The 13,318-nt window shown below is 58.3% G+C and overlaps 1 protein-coding gene across 2 annotated transcripts; it reads left to right on the plus strand.

Moving 5' to 3' along the window:
* Positions 1-1,541: 1,541 nt before the first annotated feature.
* BRI3BP (BRI3 binding protein) lies at positions 1,542-12,114 on the plus strand. Of its 2 annotated transcripts, XM_059676263.1 has the most exons (4): positions 1,542-1,917; positions 6,179-6,281; positions 9,287-9,373; positions 10,031-12,114. In XM_059676263.1, exons 1-4 carry the CDS (start codon positions 1,711-1,713, stop codon positions 10,453-10,455), a joined length of 822 nt encoding a protein of 273 aa, XP_059532246.1. In that variant the 5' UTR covers positions 1,542-1,710; the 3' UTR covers positions 10,456-12,114. The 2 variants fall into 2 exon arrangements, with proteins under 2 accessions (XP_059532246.1, XP_059532247.1); XM_059676264.1 differs by lacking the exon at positions 9,287-9,373.
* The last annotated feature ends 1,204 nt before the right edge of the window (positions 12,115-13,318 follow it).

Below are 13,318 nucleotides of genomic sequence, written 5' to 3' on the forward strand. Positions count from 1 at the left end.
AAAAAGGTGAAGACACCAGGAGTTCTTTTAGACATTTAGAAAACAAAGTCATTTTTAAAAAAATATCTTTTAAATATATTTTTATTGAAGAAGAGAGATAGAAACATCAATGATGAGAGAGGATTATTGATTGGCTGCCTCCTGCATGCCCCCTACTGGGGATTGAGTCTGCAACCTTGGCACGTGCCCCTGACCTGAGGTTATCTTGGGAGAGTTAAAGAACATTCTGTAAAGCAAGAAGGGATGAATCTCATAAACGTAATGCTGAACGAAGGAGGCCAATCAGGAGCGAGCCTCTATGCTGGGGTCCCATTCACATCAAGTTTAAAAACAGGCCAAATGCACCCCTACATTTTGGAAGGGGTCCCAGCCAATGGCAAGGACGGAAGGAGGCCTCCCGGGAAGCTGCGATGTCCCACTTCTCCAGTGCGCGCTGGTCGCCCGTGCGCCGTAGATCCACAGGGAGACACCGTATGATCCGTGTGTTTCCCTGTTGGTATGCTCAACTTCAACTAAAACGTGTCCTTTTAAAAAAGGTCAAGTATACGGCCAATAAATATATGAAAACCTCGCCAGGGATCCAGAAAAATATAAGCTGGGGAAGAAGATGCGATTTTTTACTCTGGTTTGGCAACAATTATGGTTTCTTTTTCCGGGGTGTCCACGCGTTTGGGCAAGAAGCCAGCGTAGGGGGCGCTGGTCCTTCCTGCTATTAAGTTTGGGGGTTCAGGTCCAGAGGACTTGGGGCCCTTCCTTTTCTGGTTCCCCCGCCAACCTCTGGGTGGTCATCTCTGGACGACAGAGGCCTGGATCCTTTCATTCGAGGGCTGCACGGTGCTTGTCTCATCCTCCGGCTCCTTCCTCCTGTCCTGGCTCGACTTTTCTAAAAAGAACTTTCTCTGAGATGCAGTTCGCTCAGGTCGGGCAAGAGGGGTCCCTGACGCCTTCCCTTTCCTTAAATCGTCCAGAATGAAGGCAACAGCGGCGCCCTGGCCCTGGGCGCCGGCAGCCCTCGGTGGAGGATGTAATATGCGCATTTCTTGTCTTCCAACCCCTCGCAGTCATTTATCCTTGTTGAGGCTGTTTTAAGTTTTCCAGGCATGGGTTGCTTTTTACAGAAAAGTTCAAAATTATTTTAAAAAATAAAAATAGTCCTAACGGGTTTGGCTCAGTGGATAGAGCGTCCACCTGCAGACTGAAGGGTCCCGGTTCCATTCCCTGTCAGGGCACAGGCCCGGGTTGCATTGCAGGCTTGATCCCCAGTAGGGGGCGTGCAGGAGGCGGCCGATCCATGATGCTCTCATCATTGATGTTTCTCTCTTTCCCTCTCCCTTCCTCTCTGAAATCAATAAAAATATATTAAAAAAAAAAAAGGTTGAAACCCTACCAGGTCAGGGAGGCCTTCCAGGGGGTGGGGGGGAGGGGAGACACAGCGACCTCAAACCTGTCCTGCAGGCTCCCGCCAGGTGGGGGGGGGGGGCGGGGGGAGGGGGACCCGCGTCCGGGGCGGGGCCAGACGTGGGCCGGGCGGTGGCGCCTTTGCGCGCGGGGCGGGGCCGGTGGCGCAGCGGCGGCGGCGGCGGGCACAGGAGGCGCGCGGTTCCCCAGCGCGCGGTCCCCCTGCGCGCCTACGCGGTCCCCGCCGGAGTCGCCGCGTCCCTCGGTGCGGGCCTCCCCCCTCCTCCCGACCCGCATCCCTCCGGCCCCGGGATGGGCGCGCGCGCCTCGGGCTGGCCCCGGGCCCGGGCCGGGCTGCTGCTCCTGCTGCCGCTGCTGCTCGCGCTGCTGGCTCCGGGCGCGCAGGGGGCGCGGGGCCGCGGCGGCGCCGAGAAGAACAGCCACCGCCGCACCGTCAACACCTTCTGGCAGAGCGTCACCAGCCTGGTCGGCGAGGACAACGTGCGCGCCGCTCAGAAGGTGGGCGCTGGGCCGGTGCCCGCAGTCACCTTCCCGGCCGCGCGCACCTGGCGCCTGGGCCGTGCGCGGCCTCCGGGGCGTGGGGAGACGGGGACCGGGGACGGGGGTGCCCGGGAGGGGGGTGCTTAGCCTGCGCCCAACCTGCCCGGCCAGCGTCAGGGCTGGCGGCGCGTGTGTGTGAGCGCAGGGCCTCGGGGCTCCCTCTATTCTGCGCCCCACTTCTCCTTGGACCTTGCCCCCCAGGGCGCCGCGGCCGGCCGGGGCCTCCAGGCTGCGCTGACGCCGCCCGCGCCTCATTCATTCATTCTCCGCGTTTGAATGAGCACCTACTATGAGCCAGGCACCGCGCTGGCTGCCCAGGGGGCGCCCTGCCCGCCCGCGTCCGCTCCCCAGCGACCCCAGATTTCTTCTAGCCTCGCGCCCACTTCCTCTGGGGTCCTCCTCTGTCTGATTTGAAGATATTTATGCTTTTATTAAAAAAAAAACACCCACAAAACTTTTACTTTACAAGAAAAGAAAGGGAGCGATGCGGGCTGTCCCGCTGCTTCGGCAACTGTAACCCTCCTGCGCGCTCGCTGTGCGGCGGGCCTCTCGCTGGGGGCGTTTGGTTCATCACTTCGGAGGGGTCCGGGGGCCTGCACCCCCTGGGAGGGTGTCGAGCGCGCAGGAGGCGGCCGGGGTGGCTCCCTGCTGGGCCCCGGAGCTGGGCGGTTCGGGCCGCCATTGGGGCAGAAGTTCACCAGCGACTCCCCAGAAGGAGGAAGTGGAGGGGACCCTGGCGCGTGGTGATGTGGTTACCTGAGCACAGCCTCGCGCCAGTTCTGGGCTTTGGGAACCCCGAGAAGTTTGGGCTCACGTTGGGGCTCCCCCGCTTCCAGACCGGGGGGCCTTTGGCTCAGTCCCTTTATCCTGTTCAGTGGGGCCAATGCGTCCTTGTGAGTTGGTGACTGAGGGGCCGGTACTTTCCCCGCCCAGAGTCATGGCTGCATTTGCATCGGCCACTGGTAGTTCTCTCCCGGCCAGGGCGCCACAGGCGGTGCTGAGCTGGGCTGGGAGCACCTGCTGGGCTAAAGTGCCTGAGATGGAGGGGAGGGGGAGAGGGACATTAAAACCCAAATGCAGCAGGCTCATGTTTTACACATTATCTTTTTATTGATTTCTGAGAGAGAGGGAGAGAGAGAGAAACATCAGTGATGACAGAATCACGGGTCGGCTGGCTGCCTCCTGCATGCCCCACGCTGGGGATCGAGGTGCCACCTGGGCATGCGCCCTGACTGGGAATCAAACTATGACCTCCTGGTTCATGGGTTGATGCTCAATCACCGAGCCACACCGGCTGGGCCAGGTTAATGTTTGAGAGGATGCTTTTGTGTGGCCCGAGAATGATGTTCTAAATGTCCACATGGCAGAGAAAAGCCCCCCACCCCCACCCCCATCCCTGCTTAGGACAATCCTAGGAGGTAGGTACTGTTACTGTGTCCGTTTTACAGATGGCCAGATGGGGAAACCGAGGTCAGGGTGGGGAAGTGACTGGCTTTAGGCGAGGCCGAGTGGCAGGACCGGGACTTGAACCCAGGTCTCCTGCTCCGTGACCCTTCCCGGTTTCTCCAGTCTGGGACGCCTCTAGAATGTGGCTGACTCGATTTATTTTGATTTCCTGCTGAGCGGAGCGCGGACGCCCCAGGCTCGGGCTGGCGGGAGACGGCGTGTTAACCTCCAGGAGAGGGACACGGGGTTGCATTTGGCTGCAGCTGGAGCGTCCGGGCGCCTGGGCTTCCTAATTCGAGCCAGAGCTGCGCGGGCGGTTTGCGAAGTTTGCGGGTGTTTAAAGAGACACCCTGGTTTCCTAAACGGGGACGCGTCTCAAGTAAACCCGTGACCTGCTGGTTGGGTGCCGGGGCCGTGCTGACCCACAGACATGGCGTGGACCCCCAGCTCTGCTGCTCACCAGCTCCGTGACCTTGGGCCTGTGGCTTGACCTCTCTGGGTCTCATGTGTGCCCAGGAGATAAAGTGGGGTCCTGCCTGGAGGAGGGGGCACGCGTTGGGTCTGGGCAGGTGGCTTGGCCGGGAAGGGACGTTCCGGGACAAGGTTGGCGGCAAGGTTCCCAGGCGGCTGCACGGAGGTCTGGATCTTGGGGAGCATGGGGGCGGGGGGGGGTGCGGGGGGGATCCAGCTGCACCTGTGTGGCAGGAACATCTGAATGTGGTGGGCACAGCGAAGCTGAGAGCTGGTGGTGTTTTTTTCAGTTTATTCATGTATTTATTTATTTATTTATTTATTTATTTATTTTTTAAAATATACCCGCAACCAAGGTACATGCCCTTGACCGGAATCGAACCTGGGACCCCTCAGTCTGCAGGACGACGCTCTGTCCACTGAGCCAAACCGGTTTCGGCTCATGTTTTTATTTTTAAAGAGTCTATAGGTAGATAGCTCCACCCTCAGTGGTGTTGTTTGTCTTGCTGTCCCCACCTTCTTTTTCTTTTCTTTTGTTTTCTCATCCTCACCCGAGGATATTTTCCCATTGATTTTTAGGGAGGGACTGAAAGAAACATGGATGTGAGGGAAACACATTGACTGGTTGCCTCCTGCACAGCCCCGGCCAGGGCCTGGGCTGGGGAGGAGCCTGCAGCCGAGGTACATGCCCTTGACTGGAATCGAACCCTGGCCTTTGGGTCCGCAGGCCGACGCTCTATCCAGTGAGCCACACTGGCCGGGGCTGTTTTTATTTTTAAAGAGATCCCGCCCCTTGCCGGTTTTTGGTTTGTTTTGCACTGTGCGCGCTGTTCTGCACCTTCCTTTTCCATTAAAATTTGGAGATCGGACCGTCTCAGTACCTGGAGCAAATTATTCTAAGGCTGCCCCATCGTTTCACCCCCCCCCCCCCCAACGGTGGGTGCGTTATCAGCTTCCTGTCTTTGCCACTTAAGCAAGGCTACAGGAAAGGCCTTCATAGGTTTGTTGGGGGTTTTTTCTGTTTTTTTGGGGGGGAGTGTGTGTGTGTGCACTTAGACATTTTCATCTGTAAGTTGTTAGAAATAGAATTGCTGCCCAAAGGGCCTGCTCCGTGCATTTTTACATTTGTAATTGGATTATAATCGGTGCCCTTTCCTGCAGGGTAAGCACGTGAATTGTCCTCCTCCTCCCCCCCGCCCCCCACACCCCATGTGATAACCACTCCGCTGGCTTCTGACCACGTACAGTGGTTCTGCCTGCTGTGTCCTCCTTACGCAGTCTCTTTGCTGGTGGTGTTTTCTTTCTAAACAGTTCTCTCTTTTTTTTTTTTTACCTTCCCATTTTTAAAAATATGTTTTTGTTGCTTTTAGAGAAAAGGAAGGAAAAGGGAGAGAGAGAGAAAGATCGATGTGAGAGAGAAACATCGATGTGAGAGAGAAACATCGATCGGTTGCCTCTTGTACGCACCTTGACGGGGCCACCCCGGCCGGGCAGGCGAGCGTTTTAAATGCTAAGCCAGTTCTCGGGGAGGCGTTCACCCGCCCACCTGAGCCAAAGGGTCCCGTTGCCTGGAACAGCACAGACTGGGGGCAGCCTAGGTGTCCGTCAGGGCCTTGGTGAGCCTGCAGGTGTGCGTAACCGAGTTAGAAACCACGAAGCAGCCTGGCCAGCGTGGCTCAGTGGTTGAGCGTCAGCCCATGAACCGGGTGGTCGCTGGTTCCATTCCCTGTCGGGGCTCCCAGGCTCGATCCCCAATGTGGGGTGTGCCGGAGGCAGCCCATCCACCTCCCGCTGATGTCTCTGTCTCTCCGGCTAGCCCTCACGCCAAAGGGTCCCGGGTTCGATTCCTGTCAGGGGCACAGGCGTGGGTTGCAGATTCCTTCCCTGCCCTGGCTGGTGTGCCTGCAGGAGCAACCCGTGGGTGTGTCTCTCTCACGTTGATGTCTCTCTCTCTCTCTCTCCCCTCCCCTCCCTTCCGCTCTCTCTAAAAATGAATGGGAAAATGTCCTCAGGTGAAGACGAACAACAACAAACTCATAAAAAAGGGACATCAGGCCGGGGACAGCAGAGCCCTGGTGGCTCCCGCCTCCCGTGGGGCCCCGCGGGGTGTGCAGGAGGGAGGTGGCGCTCCGTTTCGCTCAGTTCGTGGCCCACGACCGCCGGTCCCGGCTCGCCAGTCCCCTGGCCGCTGGTGGCCGTGGTGACCCGGCTCTGTTTCCCGCTGACGGCAAACGGTGAGCTCGCTGGGCCGGGATGAGGGCGGCCGCGGCCGGGTGGTAACCACCTTCTCTCGTGTCCGCAGCTGCTGACCAGGCTGACCGAGAAGTTCGTGCACGGCGTGGACGTGTTTCTGGAAACGCTGTGGAAGGTGTGGATAGAGCTCTTAGATGTCCTTGGCCTGGACGGTAGGTGTGGGGGGGTGCGCGGCATGCCCTCGAGGCGCTGTTCTGCCTCTTCTATTCCGGTGGGCCTCCCGGTGTGACTGGTCCCCTCCGTGGGCGGGATGGGGCGCACCTTGCGGGGGTGGGGGGTGGGGGGCAGCGAGGATGGGGATGAGCACCGGCTGTGATAGCAGCTTCCGCGGACGGTCCCTCGGAGCCGAGGTTCCGGCGCCATTTAGGGTAAGGTGCCCGGGAGGGGCCATGCCCACGTGTCTGCCCCGGGCCCGCTGCGCGGAGCAGGCGTGGGTTCTCTGGGGTCCACATCAAACTGCTCCCGCCCAGGGCCTTCCGGTCAAGGGCACGGACCTCGGTGGCAGGCTCCTCCCTGGCCCGGGCCCTCCATCGATGCTTCTCTCTGCCGTTCCCTCTCCCACTCTCCCTACAAACCAATGGAAAACATCCTCAGGTGAGGATTGAAACAAAACAAAAAGAACTGCTCTGGTCACTCAGTCAGAAGGGGTTTAATCCAGAGAGCGGGGCGCTCGCGGAGTCACCTGGGGCTGTGAGCTCCCGGGGTGGGAGGGGGCGGTTCAGCGTCCACCTCCCTTCTGGTCTCGGCCTCCACACCTTCCGGGAGTCCCCGTAGGTGTCTCCTGCAGGAGCGATCGCCCAGCCCTTTGCCTGCTCGGTCTTTTCCATCTTTGGGTCTCTGGTGTGTGACACCTCCTCCAGGGAGTCCATCTTGATTACCCCATGTAAAGGGACGTCGTCTGTTCTCACACCACCCCTTCTTTCTCTTTAAGGCATTTGTCTGCTGTAACCTCCTGTGTGTGTGTGTGGGGGGGGGGGGTTACCCCTCTGGAATCTCAGCTTCTGTGAGGGGGTCTTGCCCATCTCCAGGCTGTACACCCGCCTCCAACTCTGCCCCAGCACTAAGGGGCCCAGTGCTAATAAGTGTTGGAGCCCGGCCGGCCTGGCTCAGTGGTTGAGGGTCGACCTATGAACCAGGAGGTCACGGTTAGATTCTCGGTCAGGGCACAGAGATTCTCTCTCCCTTCATCTGTCTCTAAAAATAAGAAAAAAATAAAAAATAAAAAAAACATATTTCAAAAAATATAAAAATAGAGCTGCCGTCGGACCCAGCGATCCCACTTCTGGGAATATAGCTCATGGAAATGAAAACACTTCGTATAAGAGACACCTGCTCCCCCACGTCCATAGCAGCATTGTCTTCCGTAGCCGAGACAGGGAAACAGCCTAGGTGTTTGGTGAACGGATGAGCAGTTGCGGCACTCATGCAACGGAGTGTTATCCGGCCGCAGAAGCGAAGGCAGTTCTGCCGTTGTTGACGAAATGGGTGGACCCTGAGGGGATGATGCTGAGATGAGCCCGACGGGAAAGACAAATACGCTGTGGTCGCCCTTATGCGTGACCTCTAACAGCAACCCAGGCCCGTGGGGAAGGAGATCAGATGGGTGGTGGCCGGAGGCAGGTGGGGAGAAAGGGCATTGGATGGAGGTGGTCAAAAGGTGCCCGTTCCAGCTCTAGATAAACATGTGCGAGGGATGTCGTGTTCGACATGATGGCTGTCGCGAACACTGCTGGCGGAGACTTGGGGGAGTAGTTAAGAGAGCGCTAGCCCGGCCGGCGTGGCTCCGTGGTTGAGCGACGACTTACGAACCAGGAGGCCATGGTCGGATTCCTGATCGGGGCACAGGCCCGGGTTGCGGGCTTGTTCCCTATGAGGGTGTCTGCAGGAGGCAGCCGATTCGTGATTCTCTCTCATCATTGATGTTTCTACCTCTTTCTCCCTCTCCAGTCCTCTCTGAAATCATAAAAAAAATCCTATATCATAAAAGGGCAGTATGCAAATTGACCCTAACGGGAACGGCTGGTGTCTATGAGGTGCACTGACCACCAGGGTGCAGATGCTCAACACAGGAGCTGCCCCCTGGTGGTCAGTGCCCTTCCACAGGGGGCGTGCCGCTCAGCTAGAGCCGGCTCATGGCTGGACAGCGCAGCGGCGGTGGCGGGAGCCTCTCCCACCCCCTGCAGCAGCACCAAGGATGTCTGACTAGCCATAGGGAGCGAGCCTAAGCCATCAGTCGGACATCCCCTGAGGAGTCCCAGACTGTGAGAGGGCTCAGGCCGGGCTGAGGGACCCCACCTCCCCCTAGTGCATGAGTTTTCGTGCACCGGGCCTCTAGTATATTAAAGAGAGAGAGACCTACAACACAAAATTTATTTCCTTTTTTGTATCCATCTGAGATGATGGACATGAACGAAACTTGCCGTGGTGCTCATGTCCCGTATATGTAGGTCATGTCGACGTGCACCTTCAGTTTTTTGTGTTTTTAAAAAAATATATATTTTATTGATTTTTTACGGAGAGGAAGGGAGAGGGATAGAGAGTTAGAAACATCGATGAGAGAGAAACATCGATCAGCTGCCTCCTACACACCCCCTACTGGGGATGTGCCTGCAACCAAAGTACATGCCCTTGACCGGAATCAAACCTGGGATCTTTGAGTCTGTAGGCCGACGTGCTATCCACTGAGCCACACCGGCCGGGGCTGCACCTTCAGTTTGTCCTGTTGATGCCATTCCTGTCTCAGTAAGAGGAGAGGCGGGAGGGGCATGCTGAGGTATGACGCGTGCCTGTTTCAGATGGTTCGGTAAGAACCGGTATGTGGCTGGAGCGAAGGAGCAGGGTGCGGCCGAGCGTGAGCGATCGTGAGCTGGTGTTGGCAGACGCGTTTCCCTCACCGGTCTCTTCGCTTTTCTGTTTGAAAATGGCCCCGAGTCGGGCACGCAGAGGGTGAGCTGCCCCGTTTCCTCCACGCATACGAGGGGCCTCCGTGTGGGGGTGCCAGTCACGAGTAGGTTTGGCCGTGAGTCAGGAGCCCCCCACATAGCAGCAGCCTAAATGAGTCGGAAGCTTATTTCTCATGTGGGAAAGGTCGCAGGTAGGTGGGGAGGCAGTGCCAGGTCCTGGGGACCCAGGCCCCTTCCGTCTTTTTGCTCCCCAGTCGGTGACTTTTCTCCCTTCATGGCCCAAGACAGCTGCTCCCAGTCCTACTATCGCATCCAATGCCCAGAAGGCAGAAGAGCCAGAGGTAAAGGGCACATTGCTGCTACTTTTAGGAGAAACACACACACACACACACACACACACACACACACACACACACACACTTTGGTCGTGTAGCTCTAAGGGGGAGCCTGGGAAATGCCTTCGTCCCAGGCAGCCGTGTGTCCAGCCTGCAGCCGGGCATTTGCTGCTGCTGCGAGAGACGAGAAGGGCCCTGGCCGGTGTGGCTCAGTGGATAGAGCGTCGGCCTGCGGACCGAAGGGTCCCGGGTTCGATTCCGGTCAAGGGCATGCACCTGGGTTGCAGGCTCCTCCCTGGCTCAGGCCCTGGTCGGGGCACATGCAGGAGGCAACCCATCGATGTGCTTCCCTCTCACATCCATGTTTCTCTCTGTCTCTCCCTCTCTCTCCCACTCTCTCTAAAATCCATGGAAAAACATCCTCACATGAGGATGAACAACAAAAAAACAGATGAGGAGGGCGGACCCTGAGGGCCAGTGTGCCCGCCCCGCCCTGCTGTGACAGGCGTGTTGAACCCAGGGAGGGGCAGGCCGGCCCCCCCCCAGAGGAGGTTCCCGAAGCAGCTTGGTGCCCCGGGCTGCCCTCGCCCCGCCCGTCCCCTGAAACGCCCGCCTCCGACACCCGGTAACCGGCCACTGTCCCCCTCTCGCTCTGTCCCGCAGTCGCCAACATGTCGCAGTACCTGAGCCCCGCCTCGGTGGCCAGCAGCCCCGCCCGCGCCCTGGTCCTGGCCGGCCTCCTGCTGCTGGCCTACTGGTTCCTCTCGCTGACCCTGGGGTTCGCCGTCAGCCTCCTGCACCTGCTGTTCGGCCGCTGCTTCTGGATGGTGCGTGTGGCGCTCTTCTCCATGGCCTGCGTGTACGTCCTGCACAAGTACGAGGGCGAGCCCGAGGGCGCCGCGCTGCCCCTCTGCTTCGTGGTGGCCGTCTACTTCATGACGGGGCCCGTGGGCGCCTGCTGGCGCGGCCCCCCCGGCGGCCCCGGCCTGGAGGAGAGGCTGGAGCAGCTGGACGCCCAGGTGCGGGTGCTCAACGTCCGCCTCAACCGCGTGCTCGAGAGCCTGGACGGCGGCCCCGCCAGCAAGTGACAACCAGCCGCCCGGCCGGGGCCCGCGGTGCCCGCGCCGCCCGCGCCCTCGCTCCGCAGGCAGCAGAGGAGGAGGAAGAGGAGGCCAGCCAACCCCAAACTGTCTCAATAAAGGTGCCTGAGCCCGCGGGGGGGCGCTCTGTGAGGGTGTTTCGGGCCGCGGGCAGACTCTCGGGGCGCCTGCCGGGGTGGGCCGCGGGACAGAGGTGTTTTTTACACAGAGGACGGACCCTGTCAGCTGTACAGTCACAGACGTGTGTCCCCGTGGAGCTACCCGTGGATCTCCCCCCGCCCCCAAGCCCTCAGAGAACATCTTTTGTAAGGTGGTGGTGGTTTTTTTTTTTTTTTTTAAAAAATAAAGGCAGATGCGAGTCCCGTTCCTTAACACTTGACGTGCAGGGGGCAGAACGTGCTCATTCGACGTGTCAGGAAAGGGACGGACGCGGGGGCTCCCCGGGGGCGAGCTCACGTTCCTGGGAGGTGAGCTCCGGCCGACGTTGTTTTGGGTGGATGTTGACCGAATCGATCCACGTGGTCGCCTCTGAATGTGGACGGTTGGGCTCGAGGCTAAGGACACGGGCACGTCTCCTGGGTCCTAGGGGCCCAGCCACGCCCCTGGCAATGCTGTGTCTAAGGGAGGAACTCGTTGTCTGAGGAAAACCTTGAGTATTTCCCCCACTTCTGTATTTGGATATATTTTAGGCTCCACCTTTTGGAAAGGGAAAAACTCCAGGAGTTTTGGGGTCGGATGCCAGGAGCGCCCGGGGCAGGCGGCCGGACTCACTCCGAACCTCTTGGAAGCCGGTCTCGCCATGTGCCAGCGGGGCCTGCGTGGGAAAGATACGCTCTCGAGGGTTTTCGGTTTGTTTGTTGCATTTTTTTAAAATATATTTTATTGATTTTTTTACAGAGAGGAAGGGAGAGGGATAGAGAGCTAGAAACATCGATGAGAGAGAAACATCGATCAGCTGCCTCCTGCACACCCCCCATTGGGGATGTGCCCGCAACCAAGACACATGCCCTTGACTGGAATCGAACCCCGGACCCCCCCAGTCCGCAGGCCGACGCTCTATCCACTGAGCCAAACCGGTCAGGGCTGTTTGTTGCATGTTTAGTGTTTAATTCTCACCGGAGGATATTTTTCCGTTGATTTTTGGAGAGCGTGGAAGAGAGAGGAGAGGGAGAGACAGAGAGCAACATCGATGTGAGAGAGACACACTGATGGGTTGCCTCCTGCATGTGCCCTGACCAGGACCCAGGCAGAAACCTGGCTTCTGTTTGGGCATATTCTTAACCCCAGAGAGTGTGGGAATTTTTTTCTTTCTTTCTCCATTCCATGGAAGCTGGTAGGGTATTTGGCCTCCCGTCCCTCCTGCCCCCCCGCCGCCCCCACCCCCATCTCTTTCTTTGTCCTCTCTTTTGTACGTGGGAAAATGTATTTTTGTACCATATCTCATCCCTGGAAGAGAAACCTTTTTCTATCTCCGGGGCTGTGGACGATGTCAGCGTAACGCTTCCTTAGGCGGGACAGGAACACATCCTGGTGAGAACTGCCGGGCGCCGTTGTAAGCGAGGCTCAGTGTTGTCGGGTCTCCGTCAGTGTTAACGTCCCGGGACTCCAGGAAATACCAAGAACAGAAAATAGTCCAGAAAAGAAAAGGACCGCCTCCCTGCCCGCGGCGGGGTGTGTGTGGCTGCTTTGGGACCGATGTTCAGAGCCACCTGGTGCCTGATGCGCTGGAAGCGACGCGTTGGGTGGGAGCCTTGCCTGCGTCCGTGTTCTCATCCCCGCACTCGTCAGCGCTGCTGCCTCTCAGCCGCCGCCTGGGCGTCTAGGGCCCAGGGGTTCCCGACATACAGTTGCAGCGACAGGACTGCTTGAGCGTTTGCCCTGTGGCTTGTGCTGGGGTCTTCGTATTTTTCATTTTTTAATATATTTTTATTGACTTCAGAGAGGGAGGGAGAGGAAGGGAGAGAGAGACACATCAATGATGAGAGCGAATCCTGGATTGGCTGCCTTCTGCATGCCCCCTACTGGGGATCGAACCTGCAACCTGGGCATATGCCCTTGACTGGAATCCAACCCGGGACCCCTTCAGTCCGCAGGCCAATGCTCTATCCACTGAGCCAACCGGCTAGGGCATCTTCATGTTTTTTAAAAAAATATATTCTTATTGATTTTTAGAAAGAGGAAGGGAGAGGGAGAGAGAAACAATAATCAGCTGCCTCCTGCACGCCCCCTGCTGGGGATCGAGGCTGCTACCTGGGCATGTGCCCTGACCGGGAACTTTTATTTTTTAACATATTTTATTGACTTCTTACAGTAGAGGAAGGGAGAGGGATAGAGAGTCAGAAACATCGATGAGAGAGAAACATCGATCAGCTGCCTCCTGCACACTCCCACTGGGGATGTGCCCGCAACCAAGGTACATGCCCTTGACCAGAATCGAACCCGGGACCCTTGAGTCCGCAGGCCAAGGCTCTATCCACTGAGCCAAACCGGCCAGGGCGAACGTGGCAACCTTTTGGTGCACATGAGGACGCCCAACCAACTTAGCCACCCCGGCCAGGGCCTGTGCGGGGGTCTTCGTTTATAAAGGCGGCTGCCTGAGGACATGTAGGGGTTAATACCATTGAAAGGAGGTTTTTAATACTCAGGCGCCTGAACGTGAGCCGAGCCACGCCAGGCAGGGCCACACGTAACCTGTCACCCGCAGGGTAAGCGGAGACAGGCGAACTGGGGACCATGCCAGGTCAGGGTCGGGGGCTGCGAGGGTCGTGACTTTGCACGCCCACGAGGGCTGGCTCGTGGGGACCGCGGAAACCACTTGGGCCGTTAGTCTGTCTCTGATGCCGCGGTTCTG

Source organism: Myotis daubentonii, chromosome 19 (genome assembly GCF_963259705.1).
Source record: "Myotis daubentonii chromosome 19, mMyoDau2.1, whole genome shotgun sequence".
Classification (NCBI taxonomy): domain Eukaryota; kingdom Metazoa; phylum Chordata; class Mammalia; order Chiroptera; family Vespertilionidae; genus Myotis; species Myotis daubentonii.